Below are 21,443 nucleotides of genomic sequence, written 5' to 3' on the forward strand. Positions count from 1 at the left end.
GTGTGTCTGTATAAGGGTGTACTTATTCATTATATATAGTATTATAGTGAAAAACAGAGACAGTTTAACTTACCGAACAGATAGATTTATCGGACGGTACAGACGCGTTGTAACCCGGAAACTAAATTCTAAGTAGAATAGTAGTTTCCGTTTCCGGGTGTTCCACGTAAATAAATTAAATAAATTAAACAAATCGACCTTATAATGAATATAAAATGTTTATATTTCACTAGTATTGTTTGTTAAATATGTATCTTTATTTAACATTTTTAAATTAGACCCAGCCGCAAGCGACTAAAAAAACATTGCGACCGCTTACTCCCTCAAATGAAAATATAAATATGAAAGTCTTTAAGGTATATTCAATATGTCATATATTTTCAACAATCTCTATCACGTTAATTTGTTACAGTGCATATTTGATACCCGTGTTGTCGTCTAATACTGACGAGCGGAAGAGCGCCAGGCGGGAGAGGAAGAGGAAGAGGAGGACGGCGACGCCCCCGCTGCTGCACGACACATGCTAACAACATGCTAATGCACATCTGTGACCACCACTGAAAATACCTAAGTACTGTGCAAGTGTAAGTGATGTCATTTATTCCAAATAGATATTTAGAATTACAATATATATGACACAATCATATGTAAACAATAACTATATAGCATTATCCAGTGGTGAATTTCCTAGAGTAGCATCATACCGTAGTAGCATACTGTATTGACTCTGTGTACTCTATCGGCCTGCTAATGCTATCGTTCAGTGTTGTACATGCCAACATGCATTCAGCCATCTATGTACCGTGTGTGTGTGTGTGTGTGTGTGTGTGTGTGTGTGTGTGTGTGTGTGTGTGTGTGTGTGTGTGTGTGTGTGTGTGTGTGTGTGTGTGTGTGTGTGTGTGTGTGTATGTCTTCACAGAGACATTTTTTCGAATTGTATACATGTTTAGTATTGTTTGTGCCACTGCTGACTTGTATATTTAATTAAAACTTGTATTTTTTTAAGTTAAGCACACTCATCATCACAAAGAACCATAAAGAAGGGACAGGACCATGTTGCGTCGCAAGCCCACCCGCTTGGAGCTCAAGATGGATGACACAGAGGAGTTTGAGAGCATCAAGAAAGAGCTGGAGGTCTGTCTTCCCGTCTTGTCTGTCTGTCTGCCTGCCTAGATTGATGGATGGATATGGGTTCGATTCCTGTCATTTTATAGCCGCTCACCCATGTGTCCTCAATATCCAATGTCCAAGGATACATCAGTGTGTCCAACAAAGGAAGTGCTTTGGAAGTTTTCAGATGTCATTCTACCAATCTGAAGGTTATGATTGGTCCTGTTGAACTGCCAGGCAGCAACCTGCAAGAGTCAGTTAATCTCTGGCTACGCCTCCTTGAGTTCCTTGGAACTCCCTGTACTCTCTGCTCTCTCCCATCACACATGTCTTATTCTGCCTCCTATCTGCAGCTAAAAGTTCATTTCAATCTAAAATTTTATCCTCCCAATTTTATCCTCAAAGTTTTATTTCTATCTTCTCCTACCTCCTCAATCCCCCTTACTCCCTTCTACCAAGCTATTTGGTTTACAACTTAAAAAAATGTGATGTATGTTGCTAATTTCCCCGCCCCCCAGCTGTCACCAACTGTCCTACAGTCTTCCTCCTACTATACCTTCCTTTTCACCTCTCTCCCAAAGAGGTATGGTCGCTGGTTACCACCGCCAAACAACCTGCCCTCTGCATCCTATCCCCTGACCTTCTTCAGGCTTTCGGCCCGACCCTCTTCCTTTCTTTCCCATCTCATTCACTCTTTTGACTACTGGTTGCAAACGCTAAGGAGCAAGAGTGAACCCTTCTTTTAAAGAAACCCACACAATTACCAGCCTGTCTCTCCTCAACCACTTATTTCCAAAACACTTGAGCGTGCAGTCTTTTCCCAGCTATCTATACATATCTTCACCAGAATCAACCACACAACCCTCACCAGGGTGGATTCAAGGCAGGCAATTCAACTGAGACTGCCCTCCTGGACCTTCCAGCATTCTCTACACAGTGAACCACCAGATCCTCAACGCTCCAAAAACTTGGAATCGCAGGCTCTGCAATCTTTCAAATCCTACTTCACGGACCGCACTTTCTGGACAAACTGAAAGGAGTCTTAAAGGGGACATATTATACCCCCAGGTGTGAGTGTGATTAGTCCTTACAAGCCGTTTCGAAAATCTGCCCCATATGACATCATTAGTGGGCGTGTCCACCTAGATCTGTGCTGGATAGATCAGTCTACCAGCCAACCAAGTGGACTGAAGTAAACGTTGCTCATCTATCCAGCACAGATCTAGGTGGACACACCCACTAATGATGTCATATGTGGCAGATTTTCTAAACGACTTGTAAGGCTAATAATAATAATAATACATTTAATTTAGAGGCGCCTTTCAAGACACCCAAGGTCACCTTACAGAGCATATAGTCATCATTCAAAACTATGTAAAACAGACTAGGAATAAAAGGAAAACAGAGGTTAAACATGAAGAATAATAATAATTAATAACACTCAAAGACGCCTAAAGTGAAGGGGGGACCTCACTAACCACCACCAATATGTAGCACCCACTCACACCTGGTGGTAGAATATGTCCCCTTTAAAGTCTCACTACTGGGTTCAGGGTTGTGACCTTAGGGCAGCTAAAAAAACATCTAATCTGTTCAGATTGCATTTTGGCCCATGAGGTTACATTTTTATTGTTGATTGCACTCATTTTAAATTGCTGTGGAGGAAAACGTCTGCTAAATTAAGTGCAAGTTTAGCAGTTGTACACATATTTTAAGATGCATTATGGGTACTAAGATTTGTATGCAACATTTTTCACAGTACTAAAAAATATGGAACTATCCCGTTAACGACTTGTAACCGGCCTCATCTCTCAGAACAGGAAGCGTCAGCGTGAGGAGGTGTCCTGCCCCTCGGGGGGCGGGGCGTCAGACGGGGAGCCCCACCCCTTGCGGGCCGACGTCATCAATGAGCGAATAGGTTTCAAGCCGACGCCCAAGATGGCCGCACCGCCCACCTTCTTTGGGAACTTGTAGAAATAAGTGTACATTTTAGGCGTTGATTCTTTGCCAGCTATTTCTGTAAATATTTTTTCTAATAAAATGAACTTCAGAACGAAAAAATAAGTTTTTTATAAAAAGACATTTCAATCTTTATTTTTTGATAAACATTTACATACTCCACAATATTCAGTATTCTTCTAAATCTACATTTTACTTAAACTTTGCTCATACGAGATTTTCATCAACATCAACTACCATTTTATATTAAGAATTATTTTGTACAAAAAGAAAATACATTTTGACTTTTCTAAAGAACAGACATCTGATTTCATTTGTATAACTCAGTGACATTAGTAACCAGAAGCCAGAGTCCGCTGTTGAGTTAGAAAACAAACCAAACGCACCATTTATGTGTTATACTTCATGTTTTACTGGTTGCCTGAATCAGTTCCTGTTTTGACAATTAGCCACCCCTCTCCTTCACTTCAACAATACAACTCTAAATATATATATATGTATATATATATATATAGAGATATACTTAAACAACGGTGTGACACCCTGCTGCGTTTACTTTCTTCATATTTTCTTTAAGACACAATTTGCACATTTGTTAAATGTTATTTTTAATATTATTTAATATTAAGGCGATTTAGTGTTGCATCCTATAAGAAAATAAAGAAAAAAACAACTTGCTACGACTAAGGGATAAACGACAAACTACTATAAAAAAATGCTAGTAGTTTGGTATGGTGTGTGTTGGCAAAACACAGATTGCCATTTTCTGGCTAAATTTGACATCATGATTTGGCGCTAAAATTGGCAAATCATTTTAAGGTGTATATAGGTTTATTGTTATTCCTCAAACCTGTCGACAGCTTTAAATGTAAATGTACCTGCTCTGAAATCTCATTTAAAGGCCTGAATAAGATGTCAGAGCTCGATTACCTACATCGCAGCCAGTTTGTTCAATTACTAGCATGGCAAAGCTTCAGCATTTATAACATCAATATATATATGTGGATTTAAATGTTAGTGTGTTTAAAATGTTAATCAAATCATTCATCAATAGCACCCTGTGCTAACAGAGCAGGTGACTACTACTCCACTAGCCTCCACATGTTTAGTTCATGATTGTCCCTTCAAACTTAATGCTATAAATCATCAGCTGCCATGCTAATGCTAGCTGGCTACATTTGCTAGCTGATTGGTGTAAACAGACAGACAACCAATGTCCCCACTTCTCTTGATTGGCCAACTGTTAATGTAACCATATCAGGCTAACTAGCCTGCTATAACAGTTACCAGCTACATAGAAGTTGATTCTTGCTGAACCAGCTAACAAGTTCAACTACTTTCAGCTTGCTAGCCATAACAGGCCTACAGTAGTTTAAACTAGCTTGCTAGCATAACACACTATAGCTGCTGTGATGGTATTGCACAGGTAACTACTTTTATAATTTTAAAATCAGATGATTAAAAAGAAAATCAACAAAAAATTTAACAAAATAAAACTGCCCTAGCAGCTAGTAAAACCTCTAGTGACAGCTAGCTAGCGGTTATTGACCGCAAGCTGCTAGTTACAGCTAGTTAGCCGCTAGTGACAGCCAGGGGTTAGTGACAGTGCTCCGTGATGTCGACGACCACCGCTTTGCGCCAGCTGAACAGGAAGTAGCCGGCTCCCGCGCCGAGGGCCACGGCGATGCACAGGAAGCCATTGTAGGTCATGAAGATCAGCATGAGCAGGTAGGACACGCTGACCTGGAGCACGTGCAGCAGCGTCTGGACCAGGTGAGGCACACTCAGCATCCGCTGGCTGCCCCGGGGTGGGTGGGGGGGGGAACAGGGAGAAGGACACAGGGAACAGAGGCTTTGTGATTGGCTGAACATTGGAATAGGAGCATAGCAGCAAAGATGCTCTGATAAGAAGAGTCTTGGGTGTAGCTGCTAACTACAGCACTCATGTTCAAGCTACATTCACATGTTTGGCCCTGCTGTCCAATTCATCAGATAACCTTCATGATGGAGTCAAGGATCATTTAATAAACAAGTTAGAACAATTATTGGAGTTTAACTTGCATTTCAATGGAATTATAAATTCCATGGGACTTTCCTCCTTGAACTGAACTACGGTGAAATTCGGTCATCGACTTGTATGGACTTCCTGTAAACATGGACCTACCGGTAAGGCACAGACTTGTAAAACAGTCTTTTTTAATAAACTCCTGGTACCCTAACTAAGTGGTTGTTTTTTCGTTTTATGCCTAGGGATCCTAGTCATGCTACCGCAGATTTTTGGTGCTATTTTGAGCAATATTAGTGGTTAAAATGACGATTTGGAAGCGTTCCGCGCACTGCCCCTAGCCAATGCAATGTAAGCCATTTGGTTTTGCTCCGGGCAAATTCTATACTGTCTGGTTGATCAACCTAAAAAAGTGTCTGGAGGGCTTATTGGGGGTCAAGCAGCGAAGCTGCGAGACAACCATTGTTATCTACGTTTTCCTATTATTATCCTGCCATGGGAGTCTATGGCAGCCCATAGAACGCCTTGGTCAAAAGTTGTGAAATTTGGCACACTGATTCAGGGCTGTCCCATGATCCCTCACAGGGATTAGGGGTCGCTAGCTCAAGAGCTCGAGCGCAGATGCTCTTGGCACAGATGATCTACAAACCATGTTTCACAAAAGTTATCAAATAGATTTTTCTAATTCAAAACAGTTTGGCTGTGACAGCCAATCAAACTTGACGGCAAAGCTGCCAAACCGGAATTAAGCCCATTTCTCTGCAACTCTTAAACATATCATAGCCAAACTTGCCACACAGGAAGTACGACAATTTCTCAGCAGCCCTTTGACATATCATAACCAAACTTCATTCAAAGACCCATGCCAAAACCATTTCGCAGCCAATCAAGCTTGACAGCAAAGCCGCCAAACAGGAAGTAAGCGAATTTCTCAGCAACCCTGACATATCATAGCCAAACTTACTACATATACTCATGACATCATCCTGGGGACACCCAAACAATTTGGTGACATTTAACCTCAGGGGGACGTCAATCAGGATTTGAGATTTTGAAAGTCTCTGCAAGGCTTTCATGTGCATTTCATGCTTTCAAACTTGGCTCATATGCCACCTTAAAGACTGCTCGGAGGTTCGGAAGCTCTTGCGTGTCTTTACGTAAACCTTCCCTTCTCCGGAAATAAGAGTGTTCAGGAAACGCCCCTCAGAACTTCCTAGGCTATGACATTAAACCGGATAGACAGAGACTAGACTTCATAACAAAAACAAGTATGGATGCCCGCAGAGACCTTTTTGCCCTTCTTTAGTGAATGAATCAGTTATTAGAACTGCTTGTGATGATTGAACATGAGCAATAATTTATCAGGTGATGTTTATAATTGTACGCTATAATGTATCGTAATGTAAATGTTAGAATGGGTGTTAATTTGCCTCTTAGTGCTTGCTGCAAGTTCCCTTCAGTCTTTCAGTGAAATGGGCAGCCATTGTTGTGACGTGATCTCGGAGGATTCGGGTGGCTTTACTTTCACACGAAACTCAGAGCGAAAACTCTGACCCAACAGAGTGTTGAAAGCACTTTCCTCCAGGCTTAAGGTTCGAACCTCCCGGAAACTCAGATTGTCTTGAAGGCGGCAATAGTCTTTTGACTCTATCCTGATGATGCCCAAATAATTTGGATACATTTGACCTCTAGTGGGGCATTAAAACCAAAGCGAGTGGGAATATCTGTCTATTTTTATTTTTTTATGTGAATCTTGTTGAAAGTGCTGAAGGCCGTGTGTCTGACGTAAATCTATCTTGTTGCTTTGGCTACTCTGGTCAATTCTGCTTGCGTACGCGTCGTGTTACCTGGCAACGACATGCACGATCAACGCACCAAACGATCACAGAATACGTATGGCAGCCCTGATCCGTAGGCGGATGCATTGTTAGAAGCAGGTCTATTCGAACCCTTAGAAAGCAACTTCAATGTATTTTTTTATTGTGATAACCACATTTGCCAATAGCTTTCATTTTAAGTGAATTTACTGAGACGGTCATCATGTAACCTAACCAATTATGTCTCTCCACAAAAATTTGTTCATGGAGTCATATTCTGACCCCTCATTGCTGTTCGCAGCTATATTTTTATCTGTTTTCATGCCGAAAAATACCCTGGGTTAAACTTTCGCCGGAATTGCATTTACACAACCCAGGTTAATGTTGAATCTGTCTATGTCTAAATGTATACCAACCACAATGTTTGTTCAACTCCATCACTCTGGCGGGGGTACATGAGTTCCCAAACTGGGCAGTTGGCGATTCATTGACATCCAAATATGCACGTGTTTAGCAGCTCCCACAGAAGTCTTGGTTTGTCCAAAACAAATAGGTGCATCCCAACTGCCCTGTCTATGCCTCTTTCTCCAACAGAGCCCACTAAGGAATAAATCCACAGTTCCGATTCAGTGTTTACACGCTACTGCGCACCCTCCCGGACTTAGAGAGCCAAGATGGTGGCTTTTTCCCCTTAGAACCTCTCCCCTTCAATAGACGTTTCACAACCGAAGCTAGCCTCTGATCTCTGACCGGAGCCGGGCCCCCATACCGTGAGCCGGCTCTGCAACCGCCTCAGACCTCTGCTTAAATTGTCCTTTCTTTTCTTGAAGTTTGCCCAGGTGGAACTCTTGCGGGACTTGGATCTTAGTTCGCCTATATACCAAAATAATAGGCTGATACTAACTAGGTAACTTACACAATGCGCTGTTGGATAAAGTCTGACATCAGACTCGCTCCCCGACAGAGACTTATTAGCGTACTGGTGTGGTTTGTTTGTTTGTGGTGTATGCAAATATACATTAATATTTGTGCTTGGTATATCGTTTTTTTTCTGTGCATGATTAATAATTGAGCTACAGAACCAACTCAATTTCCGTGACCGTCCGTTAATTTGTGTTTATTTGAATGGGACATTTTCCAACGGCCCAAATGTACAGAAGGGTCTTGGACCCTTGTGAACGAATAATGTAATACTGAATTGTGGTGACCTAGCCATAGTGTGTTCCATCTTACCCGACAGTCTTGTGGGTCTCCACCAGCACCGTCCCCTCCCCTCCAGGGACCGGCATGGAGTTGTAGCGGACGTTGACCTGACTGCGCCGGAGCAACGCCTCGCGACCGATCTTCAGCCCCTCGTACAGCAGAGCCAATAAGAACACAACCACGCAGGCCCCCGCCATCGCTGATAGGAGGAGAGGGTAACAGAAATGTGATTACAAACTACAAATAAGAACGAATAAGGGGCCACAATAACATCCTTCTTTATTCAAAGTTGACTGCTTATTGTGGTTCATAAAAGGATTATTAAAGATGCATTGAGAATGACCTCCTGCTGAGTTGATGACCAATCCGGAGAAGAGGAGCTCCACGTTGGTGTATTCGAAGTTGAAGGTCATCGCCTAGGCAAACATAACAGTCAGTCAACCAGTCAGTCAGTACAACATCTACAACAAAGTCGCGCTTTCCTTTTAGTTGGGCGCTCCATTGACTGAATGCGAGCCGTCCTCGGACATGGGGTCCGGGGGCGTGTGCCTAATGTGGTACAGCACAGTGGGGCAACCAGCAATACGGGTCAACATTTACATCACTGTGATTCGATAACATAATAATAATAATAATGAACCTAATCAACTATGTTATTTCACCATCATATGGTGACCCATCTTCCCGGTGCTGTGGTCCATCTTGCTGTGGTCCATGGCGCTGTGGTCCATGGCGCTGTGGTCCATCCCACTGTGATCCATCGCCATGCTGCTGTGGTTCATTCCGCTGTGGTGTGCGTGGTCCATTGCATGGGGGAGGGGCTAGAGAGAAAGACACACCACCAGTATTCATTCAGTCATAATACACTCCTTATCCACTCATAACAAACTCCTTGTCTACTCATAAGAATCCTCATATCCTCATTACACTATAATCCATATATGACACTCCTCATCCACTGATAACACACTCCTCATCCATTCATAACACACCCACTTTTTTAATAATAACCCACTCACAGGGCCGTATTCACAGAGGATGTGTGGATATACCTGTTGTTCTTGTAGGGTTTAGGCATTGCTTGGTTTTCACAGGGTACTGGTCGATACCCATTGTCAGTTTATGGGATTCTTAACGCCTACGGCTCAGCCCCTGATTGCGCAAAAGTAAAAGTATGTGCAGACGGAATATCTCCCAAGTGAGCAGGACTCCAAAAAGTGGTAGAGAGAATACAGGTGGTAGAGAGCTATAAATACTTGGGTGTGTGCACATGAACAATAAACTGGACTGGAAGCAACAAACAGGGGCTGTCTATAAGAAGGGTCAGAGCAGACTCTACTTCTTGAGGAAGCTTAGGTCTTTTAATGTGTGTAGCAAAATGTTATGTATGTTTTATCAGTCTGTTGTGGCAAGTGCCCTTTTCTTTGCAGCCATCAGTTGGGGCAGCGGCATCAGGGCTTGTGACTCTAAAAAGCTTAACAAGCTGATTAGGAGGGCTGGCTATGTGCTGGGGACTGCTGTAGTGTCCCTGGAGGTGGTGATGGAGAGAAGGATGGTACAGGAATTGTTGAGTATTATGGACAATAACACGCATCCCTTGCACAATCTAGTGAACAAAATAGTGTTTTTAGTGGGAGGCTACGACAGCTAAGCTGCAGAAAGGACAGATTTAAGAATACTTTTTTACCTACTGCAATTGCACTTTATAATAACTCCCCTTTTTAGTAAGGACAGAAGAATATTCATTTAGACTTAAGCTTGAGCTGCTTATATATGCTCATATATATATGCATTTTTTTTTTTTTGCACCTGTTTATTGCACACCTGTATTTGTACACATTTTGTACTGTTTTTCTCTTTGAGTAACAGCTGCTTATACTTATGTACATGGACCATCAATTCCGCTTTTACTATCCTAGGCTAGGTATTGTGGGCTCATGATTTTTTTTTTGGTGGGATATGTATGTATACATGTGTTGTGTGTATGTATGCTGGCTGCTGGAACACCTAAATTTCTCTGTTGAGATGAATAAAGTATATCTTATCTTATCTCTGCGATGGACTTGTCAAAGGTTTGGTGCCAAAATGTCAATAGAGGGCACTATAACTGGTTTCAGTTAAACGATTGGCATGTGCACCCTAATAAATGACACTTTCGGAAACTTGGTGTACATGCCTTATTTTGAGTATTTTTCAAAATCCACTTTAAGTCAAGAAAGGAGGTCAACAGCGTAAATTACATTTGCCGTCTAAAGATATAGTGTCATTTACTCCTGTAAAATGTACATGTCCATGTAGTGTCGTTTTAAACCACACCCTTTTCTTCGTTGTTGGCTACTGGGGGCTTGATTTTTTTGTGCACAAATTCCCCTTCTCATCGGTATTGGTCCATAGATGGTACCTGCCATAGGATTTGATCCAACTCAACAATCCTCTGCCCCCTTACTTGCAGAACATCACAGGAAGCAAAGTAAGTTCCAAATACCAAGCAGCATCTCTACGTAGCCTACACACCAACAAGGCCGATCACAACATCTTCATAAACAATCCAGACACGCAGTAAAATCAGTTAGACTATTTATTCTATATACACATACAATACAATAATGGATACGTAGTATTGATACTTGCAGAGCATATCACTGGAGAGTGTTACGCTTAATTTATTCAATGCTTCTTTACGTTTAAACTTATAGAAAAGGTCAGAAAACGACGTAGTTCTACTCTTAACTAGTCCAAAAAGCTCTATTTATGCCGTTGTGTCTTTCTTAAAAGGAACACAATGGATTTCAGTCAGCTTATTATTACCAATAACTCTCATATAACGCTAACTAACCAAGAACCCTTATTAAATCAGCACACATTGATTTTCATGAGAAGAATCCTATTAATATATATTTCACTATTTTAAAAAATCTTTAAATCTGTATCAGATTGGCCGATAAAACATTAAAAAGATCGGGGATTTGGATCGGCCTGAAGAACCTGAATAGTGCATCTGCAATGTATTTTTTTGGCCCACCAAGATCCCTATTTTATTATTAAAACAAAACAAAAAAATCTGTAGTTATGCCTTATGCGTTATGTATGCACAGTCCATTTCAACTCAATGATCTGATATTGTATTGTTGTATGAAAGAATCTGAACCAACAATTAGATGTACAAGGACAAGGAGCGTTACAAACTCAAATGTAATCTGAATATCAAAAATAAGGAATGACATTCAAATGAGATTACAGAGGAAGAAGACCGCTCTACTGTGTTCATGATTTACTCATCATGGACACAAATATATTTGAATTTTAATTTGTATGCAATAAATGCACTTTATTCAAGTCACCCTCTCCTTGTGATCACTTTGTCTAAGTCTTTAGACACAGAGTGAACAATAATTTGAAATAAAATATAAATTGCAGAGCAGCTGCTGCATTATCTGACGCTACCAGAACGTAACAATATGCCATCCAGCATGCCTCGTCGGTTTATTGTTATTCTGGTGTGTATCACCAGGCCTGAAAACAAGTCTAGGGGAAACACTCTATTATTATTATTGTTATGATATTAAACTAACAGTGAATACAGCTGTTCCATATTATATTAAACTACAAGTGAAGTTGTGAACATACACCTGTAACATACTGTTATTATATAAAATAAAAGTGATTACACGCCTATAATAAGTTTTTTAACAGTTAGTGACACAGGAATGAGCTTTGAACTATAAGATAAGATAATATCCACCAGCTATATGAATGGTTGAATAATGTTCTAGTTTTGATACAAACCAGACATTGTCTTCTATTATTCTCTGGTTGCTATGGTAACACTACAAAAAGCCAGACACTACCTTTACATTTTGGTTTCCATTTTAAGTGCACTAATAGTATTTTAGTACCCTGGCCTTAATCTATTTTAGCGGCCCTCGGGGTCCATGAAATCACTTCCTGTCACTGTTGGTCAATGGCAGGCAGCATTTAATCCGTTCTGGTCTCACCAAGGGAAGGTCCACTGGCATTAGATTGGCCAGAACTTGATTAGAAATAAGGTCAGCTCCTCTCTTCTGACCAACAAGAGGAGAGGAGGATGAGATGAAGAGGATGAGAGGTGAAGAGAGGAGAGGAGGATGAGATGAGGAGGATAAGAGGGGGAGAGAGTTGAGGAGCTTCATGCCTTTTACAAGAGTAATCTATGATCCTACCAAATATATATACATACATATGCAACTATATATTACACACACATGCACTATAAACATATTGTTGAAGCAACAATCTATCTATCTATCTATCTATCTCATATATATATATATATATACACACACACACACACACACACACACACACACACACACCCGTTCAAAAGTTTGGGGTCACCCAGACAATTTCATGCAAACTTAATAAACTTTATTCAACAGTTTTCAGCTGTTATAACATAATTGCACAAGGGTCTTCTAATCATCAATTAGCCTTTGAACACGATTAGCTAAACAATGTACCATTAGAAGTAGCTGGTTGCTGAAATGGGCCTCTGCACACCTATGTAGATATTCCATAAAAAATCTGCAGTTTCCAGCTAGAATAGTAATTTACCATATTAACCATTTCTAGACTGCATTTCTGATTAATTCAATGTTAAAAAAGAATAAGGCCATTTCTAAGTGACCCCAAACTTTTGAACGGTGGTGTAAATTATACAGACAAACACACTTAACACAATACATAAATCCTGCATGATTTTAAAATGTGTATTTCTTAATAGAGACAAGAGGTTTGGACCATATCTCTATTTAAAGTCAAAGTCCTGCCAGAGATTTTAAGAAAGAGGAGCATATGTTCTTACCCTGATCAGAGAACCAAGAGACTGTCCAGAGATGAGAGGTATAAAGAGAGTGAGAGATAAAGGGCGGGAGGGGGGGAGGAGCTTATGGGAATAAAGCTGTTCTTTGAAGTTTGGAATCAACGTGTGACTGTTTTTCTGTGTGGGGGGGATTATACAAGAACAGAATGTGTTTTACACTTAATGCATAGTTACATACACCTTGTTACCTAGGCTAGGTCCTGCTCCATTCTGACATTGTAGTGTGTTGCTGTGATCCACAAAGACTTTCAAAAGTCAGCATTTATAGTTTTATTGTTTAGTCGGTACCATGGTAACTATGGGTGTAGTTGGTGGTGTATAGCAGGTTACTATGGGTGGAGGTGGTGGTGCATAGCAGGTTACTATGGGTGGAGGTGGTGGTGTATAGCAGGTAACTATGGGTGGAAGTGGTGGTGTATAGCAGGTTACTATGGGTGGAGGTGGTGGTGTAAAGCAGGTTACACCAGGTTAGGACGGAGATCCTACATTCTGGATTTAGTAGTGAAAAAGAAATATGTTGATCTTGGTTAGTACTACTTGAGTACACGCACTTTGAACTTAGATGTGGAGCTACCCCTGCTTACAAGCCACAAAAAGGCCATCCGATTTGCAGACTAAGATAAGATAGGGCTAGGTTATGGTACGCTAATGAGGCTATGGTAAACTACAGTGAGTAGATCGGAGGTCAGCGCTCCGCGGCTAGGCTAGGCTAACAGCTAAAAGGAGCAAGACGCTTACCTGGAAATAAAACCCGTGAATCAAGAGTTTGGCGATGAGAGAAGAATGAGGCAATTTGTCACGGCTGGTTTAGATTTCTCCTTGAATGATAACTTTGCAATGTTAAATGTAATAACTTTATTAGCAGATATCTTTCTGTTGTATAAGAGAGCGGACGAGAGGGGGTCTTGTGACGCCAGCACTCAAGCTGCAGGCAAGGCGGTCCTGGCCAATCAGCGCGTATGACCACGGAAGCCCCGCCCATGACGTCTCTGGCCCTGGAGGACGCCACGTCGCTGTTCACAAATCTATACATTATATATTATGCAATATAATTTACAAGATAATTTACAAGATCCCTATAGTGTGTCAGTCAGACATATCTTTATTATTATATGGTATTCAGCCCGTATCTACTCAACAAAGCCAGTCGATTGGCATGGCATGTCAGACTTCATGGCTACAGTGGCAATGCAAATTACTTTCTTAACTGCTCTCAGTCAGAGAGGTCCAAGAAGCTTGTAAGTTTGTGATTTATTTAAAATGGACTAGTAATTATATAGACAAGGATAATATAATTTTTATATAATTGTATATCATAGTTATATTTCCACGACAGTTGTTGATGACATGCACACATCAGAACAATCTGTGTTCTTCATTGGGCTTCTTGGAGAGCTGCGCATAAGCTTTTGATTTCATGAATGAAACTACCTTCAAATTATGTCCATACAGTCTTGTCACATAGTGTGATTGGTGTAATGCAAAATTATGCAAGCAAGTGATAACCGGTGATAAGATAAGACAGTGAAAACCGCGTGCTGCTGACCATCATGGTCAGAAAAATAGTGTTAAAGTCAAGTTTTTGTAGATTTTGTCACTAACGCCATTCGGCGATGACGTCACATTGGGGAGACGTGGTGGAAGGTAGCCTCAGCCATAAATAACATGTATGATGGCCCACAGCAGTATCATTTCGAACCTGTCAGACGTGAGAGGGCGAATGAGGAATTGCCAAGAACTGATGGCGGTCAAAGCCAATTAAATGCATGGTCAGAGGAGAATGAGTGCAGAGTTGCTATCATTTAGCAACGCAGCAACAAAACGAGCGCTGGAGCTAGTCAATGAACAGCAGTGCATACAATAACGACACATTTATTTATTTTTACTGTCAGTGAATAGCACCGAGTGAAAGTCAACGTTTTCTTTATACCTAGTGACAGCGATTATGTCGTAGCCTAAGTACCGGTAAACTTAGTCAGACGATCTAGAAATAGAAGGCATAATGCTAAGCCTATCGGACAATCAGTGCACTTGCAAATGAGTGCCTGCAAGTATAACCAATCGTGGTGTGACATTATTTAACCATCAATCTACCGCAAATACGACCAGACAGATGTACATTGAACACATAAAGCACACCGTCCAACCCGGTGGATGCTAACAGACAGCCCACAACAAGCCAAACATCACCACGGCGGGTGTGCTCTCTCCCTCACTCTCACACGCCCGTACACAATCACTCCAACTTATCCAACTCCAAGGCTAGGCTGCTTCCCTAAGACCACCACAACTAACCACAAGGCCTTCATAACCATGCAGTATGCCGAAGCCGAAAAGGACACACGCACAGTCGCACACCCTCATCTTATGCAAAACAATCAGTTTTTTATCATCAACATTCAGTCACTGCAAAGATTTAAAGTCTATCATCTTACCATAAGTAAGAATGGACCCAAAGTATGTGATTGATATACAGTCTGGTTCGGCTTTCGATTGCTATCCGTTTTTGAAGTTGTTGAAGTTGTTAAATCGTTAACTAACCATTTGTATGGAACAATCGGTTAAGGTAAGTTAAGTGCTTGAGTCTCGACACTTTAGAGAATGTCTAGCGCGCAACTTGAATAAGCCATGTGCGATATTACCCGGGCTCCAGCGCCACTTTCCTTACCAGGTGAAGCCTCAGGTAGCCTAGGACCATTCATACAGGAGCAAGCAAGAACGTTACCTTTTTCTGTCCTTGGGAAACGAAAAGACGGACAATCCGTTTCCACTGTAAGTGCAGTTTATCATTGCACATTTACGAGGCATTTCTTTTTTAAACTATCTTTATTTTCGAAAAATAGACAATGACAGATTAAATGATATTGAGCGGGATATTGACTGTATTATTTAAGGTGGTCATACCGTACCTACCATGCAGTGCTTAATTTGTAAAGTGGGAGGTCCCGGAACGCAGAGGGGGGGTGGATCCGGCGACTTAGTACGGGGGTAATGGAACAAAGAAAAATACACTGCCTACTAGGGTTGTGCCGATGAACGATGTCATCGTCCGTCGTGATGGCTGACTGACATCAGGATGGAGGGCCACCATCGTGATGGCATGCCCCCCCCCCCCCTTTCAGACGCACACTAATCCTAGTCTCTTATAGAGTTAACCTAAATACTTTGCTGGGATTGCTCTGTAAATTAAATTGAGAATATAACTGATGCATATGCATGCTATTTTAAATACGGCAGTCTTTTCCAGAGATGTGACGTGTTAGTCTTCCGCGATCTGATCGCATTTCTCGAGTCAGATTACGCAGTGCCATGTCGCCAAACTAGGACTGTGCGGCTGGAGAAAATGTACAGCGAAGCAGCAGCCTCCCTCCGTGAGATCCTGTCCTTAGCGGAGAATGTTGCCATCACCACGATGCTTGGAAAGCGTCGGTTACGGAGTCGTGCTTGACCGTGACTTTTTCAACGACTGGGTTGTGCAGAGTGCGATCCTGAAGACCCGCTCAATGCCAGAGAGGCACACTGTGGGAAATTTTAGTTTCCAACTATTTATTTAAAAACTAAAATATCTGTTTTAATGTGTGTATGTTCAATCAAATGTTTTTATATCTTAAACAAATTCCGTTGCAAAGAGGAGGCGCGGAGGTTCAATATCCTAATGAAAAAGAGTTAGTCGGCCAACGCTGGCACATTTTGCCAATTGTAAATTGACAAGAGAAATTGTAAACGTTCACAATCCTGCTCTGTGATATTTAATTTATCGTAATTTCTATTAACTTGTGCGTGGCGCACATGCATGTGTTCATGCATCGTTTTTTCCTCGCTGCTTGCTCCTCAGATGCGGCGAATTTCAAAACTGTCGGGCGTGGTAAATGTTGGCCCGCTCCTTTCAGTGCGTCAACAGATCTCCGACATTTTCAAATGACGTTAAATCTTAATAAACAACATGAAATTCTTAGGATTTGTTCTGTAAATTTATGTATGCATATTATTATTTTAACAAATTTTTATTTTTTATTTTTTATATGAGAGGTACCGGATCTGCCCAAATAAGTACCGGAACACAGGGAGGCCCAAATTAAGAGGTGCCGGATCTTGTTCCGGCAGGATCCGGCTCAAATTAACCACTACCATGTATATAACACATTGAACATTGAACACAAGAAATTGAAGAAATTCCATTTATGGCCATGTACTTTCACCATACCTTTTTTGACTAATGTACGGCCAACAATGTTTCTAATGTGAAGCTTCAGCTTGACGCTCCGTTTTCCCTTCGTCGCATACCTCATCCACTATCCACGATAATGACCACGACGTGATGTTTTTAAAGGGTTTACTTGTCCAACGCAAAATACAAAAAACAATCCTTTTCCACAATGAGGTTCTTATTAGAGGTACGAGAACGAGAGAGAAATTGAGAGAGGTTATCTAAAAAATAAAAGGGCCTGCAGGAAAATATAAATACAGTACGCAAAAATTGAGTTAACACGTTTCTGAATGCTTTTCAGCTTCAGATGCCGTCAAGAGGGGTCTCTGGTCGTAATCAGTCGCAAGTCCGTCCCTGACCAATCAGCGTTCATTAGCAGAATGCTAGCGTGTATGGCCAACAACGGCCCAAACTGTAAGAAATCGAAAGGACTTAAGTACTCACTCATTTGACTTTTGAACCATAATCTATATTGAACTTGCGGAATCTGCAATAAAATTTGCGATATTTCAACGACAAGCAGGTGAAAGAGGCATAATTAGCCGTTTAGCCCCATAGACTCCCAAGCGTCTACTTTGAAAAAATTAGAGTGAACCAGCGCATAACAGTGTTTTTGGCTAGTTTCAAGCAGTGGGGGGAAACATTAGGTTTTGATTAACTGGATGTAAAGGCGTCTCATTTTTTGGAAACGCGATCAATGCATGGTCTTAACAACATGGATAGTAGGGTCACAAGTTGATCTGGCTGCCTTTCGTATTTTCAAGAAGAATTTGTGAATTTTAATATACTACGGCGGATTTTTCCCAAGTGGGTCAACGGCACAATGGAATGGAATTGCGGTTTGTTATATTTTTTCCCCGCAATGGTATGAATTCGAATCCCGTAATGTATCATATTTTAAACATTAATTTTCCATTTATTTCGGCTTAGAACGGTTCTACGTGACAAGTTTCTTCCAATTACACTACAAAAACGAATGAGATTAGAATCTTTTTGACTTTTATTGAATAACAAATCAAAGAGGCATTCGCAAGGACAGCTACGTGTCTGGTCCCGATTTCGAACCTCTGGCGTAGCCACGACAACAAGCGAAGCATTCGGCTGAGGGTCACCAGTTAACCCGGTCACGACTTGAACTGAAACACCGGCTTGGCAGTATAAAAAGGAAGACTTACCGGTATGTTGGGCGGCGGTACCGAAGTGGGAATTTAACCCTTTGTGTACCGGACGAGGCGCTTTTTTTCCCGTTTCAACCTGAATATTGGTGGGGATATTTCATTCGTCATTTGACATTGGTGAGGACTGTACACGTCTTTAGGTCCCCATGCAAATCTACGCCCTTGGTTCCACCTCACCGTTCCTTTCCTGCGATAGCTCAATGTCTTTCAGGCGGGGGAAGCCCACTATCAAGGCAAATCAAATCAACAGTCCAGCCTCTTCAATTCAAAGGGGCTTTGATCAGCTACTCTTCAGTTGCCTCCATTAGCAATCATACTTTACTGATAGCTATTTTAAGGACTGTCAGGACCATTTACCTTTCTCCTGCAGGAGTGGCAGGTAATTTGGTATGGTGAGAATGGCACCGGACTGGTTGGTCTGTTGAGGATCTATTGTTCTGCAAATAAAAATGCCATTTAATACTAATCTAATCCCCCAAAGAGCTTCTGATCAACACCTCAATAACATTGAGAGTTAAGAGTGTGGTCTACAGTGGGAGACGGATCGAGCACTCTGGCAGGGAGGGGGATGAGAACATAATGAAAACCAAATGAACTGTTTATTAATCAATACATCCCTTTTAAAGATCCTCTATACAAAAAAATTGTGGTGGCATGACAGGCTTCCCCTGGACCTGAAGCAGATGAGTTGGAGTGAGGGCTTAAGTAATCAGGATCGCCTGAAAAATATCTGTCTGTAGACACTCGTCATCCAACCATTGCTTTTTGAATCTTTGTTTCATTGGTCACTTTTGTGATTGCTTCATTCAACAGGGCATATTGAGCTCATGTTCAAAGCCCTCTGTGTTCAAACAGTGTGAATTCCTTGATCTGTCTGGATGTTCTTCGCTGAGCACTATCTACAGATGAATCGTCTAAGCAGAATAGGCCCATTTTATAATCTTTGTTGCTAGCAAATGGGATCCAATAATGCTGACCCCGTTCGGAAACCATGTAGTTTTGACCAAAGAATAATAAAAAATATATATATATTTTGAAATTTCTACCACCCCCTAGTGGTAGAAATTTCAAAATTAAATATATATATATATTTTTTATTCCTATGGGCCCCCCTCTGCCTTGGCCCCCCCACAACTCTCCACCTTACACCCGCAGTCCGAAGGCCCTGCATGTAACGAAGCATCTGACGGACCGAAATGCGGAGAATTTCGATAACTTCAGTTTCAGAACAGTGCACAGCAATAGAGATCTTCCTCACAAAATTGTACCTGTACAAACTATACATTATATGAAAGCTGAGTATCCACTGACTCTAACAGTCCAAACCATATCAGTATTTGACTAAAACTCACGTTAACAAAATAAGAACACACTTCCCCTTTTCTTTTTACAACCAAAAATGATGGCTCACCTTTTTCTTTTTGAAGTTGTGTTTGATCGCATAAAACCACCATCCAGTGTCTGGGTCCCAATTTTTAAGTAAACATGCTGTTAACAATCAAGAGAGGGCTTCTGAGGAAATAGGTAAATGGCCTTCAGTGTTATCTGGTGGGCATATGGTGTATTTGCGGGGTTTAGGCTTGGTGTCATTCAATTATATGTGCCCTGACCTTTCAATAGAGGAGTGTCAAAGTGTCAAAATTGTACAATGGGTTCTCAAGATATCTAGCCTACCTATTTGTGTGTCATAGTAGGCCTACTATGAATATCACCAACTGATAATGCATGAGGTGGTATTCGGTATAAAATATTACATTTATTTCCGGTGGAAATTAGATCTTAGATCACTCTCAGTACTATACAGATTGAATATTTCACTTGCACAACCTCTTTCTTTTGGTAGCAAGATGACAGATTATAGCCCTTGCAGTCAGGGTGCACTCACACTAGGCCATCTGGCCGTGGCCGTTTTAGCACCTAACCGTGCTCAAATCTGCCAGTGTGAGTGTGGCCAGTCTGGCCAGGCCGGGCCAATTTGGCCACTTGGGAGAGGTGTGCTGCTACGCCACGGGCCGCTACGGTACAGATGCTAATGAGCCGACACGCGCACACGCACGGCTACGCAACCTGAGCTGGATGACGTAGAGTCAATGCGACGACCACGGACATAATAAAGGCGACGAGCCTTCTTTCCCATTAAACGGTAAACATCGCGTCAAGCGGTTCAACTGTTGGTGTGTTCTCTGTGTTGTTATCCATTGTTGTTATTAAAACTCTGACTGGCGGCAGACTTTATCATGGTCCATGCAGCGGACGCTTGGTGATGACGTGTTACGACGTAATGACGTATGTACAAGAACCTTCCGTGGCCAGGCCGCAGCTGCGACGGCCAACGGCCACGGCCAGATGGCCTAGTGTGAGTGCAGGCCAGAGAACAATGGGGCCATTTGAGCACGGTTAGGTGTGAAAACGGCCACACGGCCACGGCCAGATGGCCTAGTGTGAGTGCACCCTGGGCGATTTTCGGCATAGGCCACCTAGGCTATCGCCTAGGGCGGCAAATGTGTTGGGTGCGCCCTCTGGTGGCGCCCTTAATTAATTTGAATTAAACAAGCGAAATAAAACATGTTTATTAAACATATTCCCAAATGGAACAGACAAGAGGGGGGGGGGTTAAGTGTTAGTGCGGATTGAAACCCTTACAGAAGGTCGCAGGGTAATGCCATAACCCCTTCCCCATGATTGTGAAGCCCACTGAACCAGACCGAGAGACCATTTAAAGGGTCAGGAGACCTTTACAAGTGTTATGCGTTTCTGAGCTGATCAGAGTTTGACACTTTTTAGTCTACAATATTGAATTTTTTCAAAATATTCAGATTTTCTGAGATACTGAATTTTGGGTTTTCCTGCGCTGTAAGCCATAATCAAGATGAATACAAATATAGGCTTGAAATGTTTCAGTCTCCCTGAACGACGAGGTGCGAGCACTTTGAACTTGGGTTGTCGTAACTCTCCCCCTCAATGGATCTGGTGCTCCCATGTTGTATGGGTGAGTTGGGGAGGGAGGGGGTGCGGATTGGCTGTGCAGTAAACATCGACTGCTCTTTGTCTTACGCGGCCACAAATTATAAAAGATGCCGGCTCTCAGAGAAAACAGCTCGGTGGA

General features: G+C 41.8%; 2 protein-coding genes across 3 annotated transcripts; one reads left to right on the forward strand and one right to left on the reverse strand.

Annotated features, from left to right (window-relative positions):
• The first annotated feature begins 517 nt into the window (after positions 1-517).
• cdc26 (cell division cycle 26 homolog) lies at positions 518-3,174 on the forward strand. The gene is made up of 3 exons (XM_060039050.1): positions 518-584; positions 1,007-1,134; positions 2,926-3,174. The coding sequence occupies exons 2-3, from the start codon at positions 1,054-1,056 to the stop codon at positions 3,082-3,084; spliced, it is 240 nt and encodes a 79-aa protein (XP_059895033.1). The 5' UTR covers positions 518-584; positions 1,007-1,053; the 3' UTR covers positions 3,085-3,174.
• Positions 3,172-13,908, reverse strand: slc31a1 (solute carrier family 31 member 1). Of its 2 annotated transcripts, none has more exons than XM_060039048.1 (5): positions 13,691-13,908; positions 8,757-8,915; positions 8,438-8,510; positions 8,125-8,293; positions 3,172-4,867 (listed from the first exon to the last, which is right to left on the reverse strand). In XM_060039048.1, exons 2-5 carry the CDS (start codon positions 8,898-8,900, stop codon positions 4,666-4,668), a joined length of 588 nt encoding a protein of 195 aa, XP_059895031.1. In that variant the 5' UTR covers positions 8,901-8,915; positions 13,691-13,908; the 3' UTR covers positions 3,172-4,665. The 2 variants fall into 2 exon arrangements, with proteins under 2 accessions (XP_059895031.1, XP_059895032.1); XM_060039049.1 differs by lacking the exon at positions 13,691-13,908 and adding an exon at positions 12,935-13,017.
• Positions 13,909-21,443: the final 7,535 nt, after the last annotated feature.

This window comes from Gadus macrocephalus, chromosome 19 (genome assembly GCF_031168955.1).
Source record: "Gadus macrocephalus chromosome 19, ASM3116895v1".
Classification (NCBI taxonomy): Eukaryota; Metazoa; Chordata; class Actinopteri; order Gadiformes; family Gadidae; genus Gadus; species Gadus macrocephalus.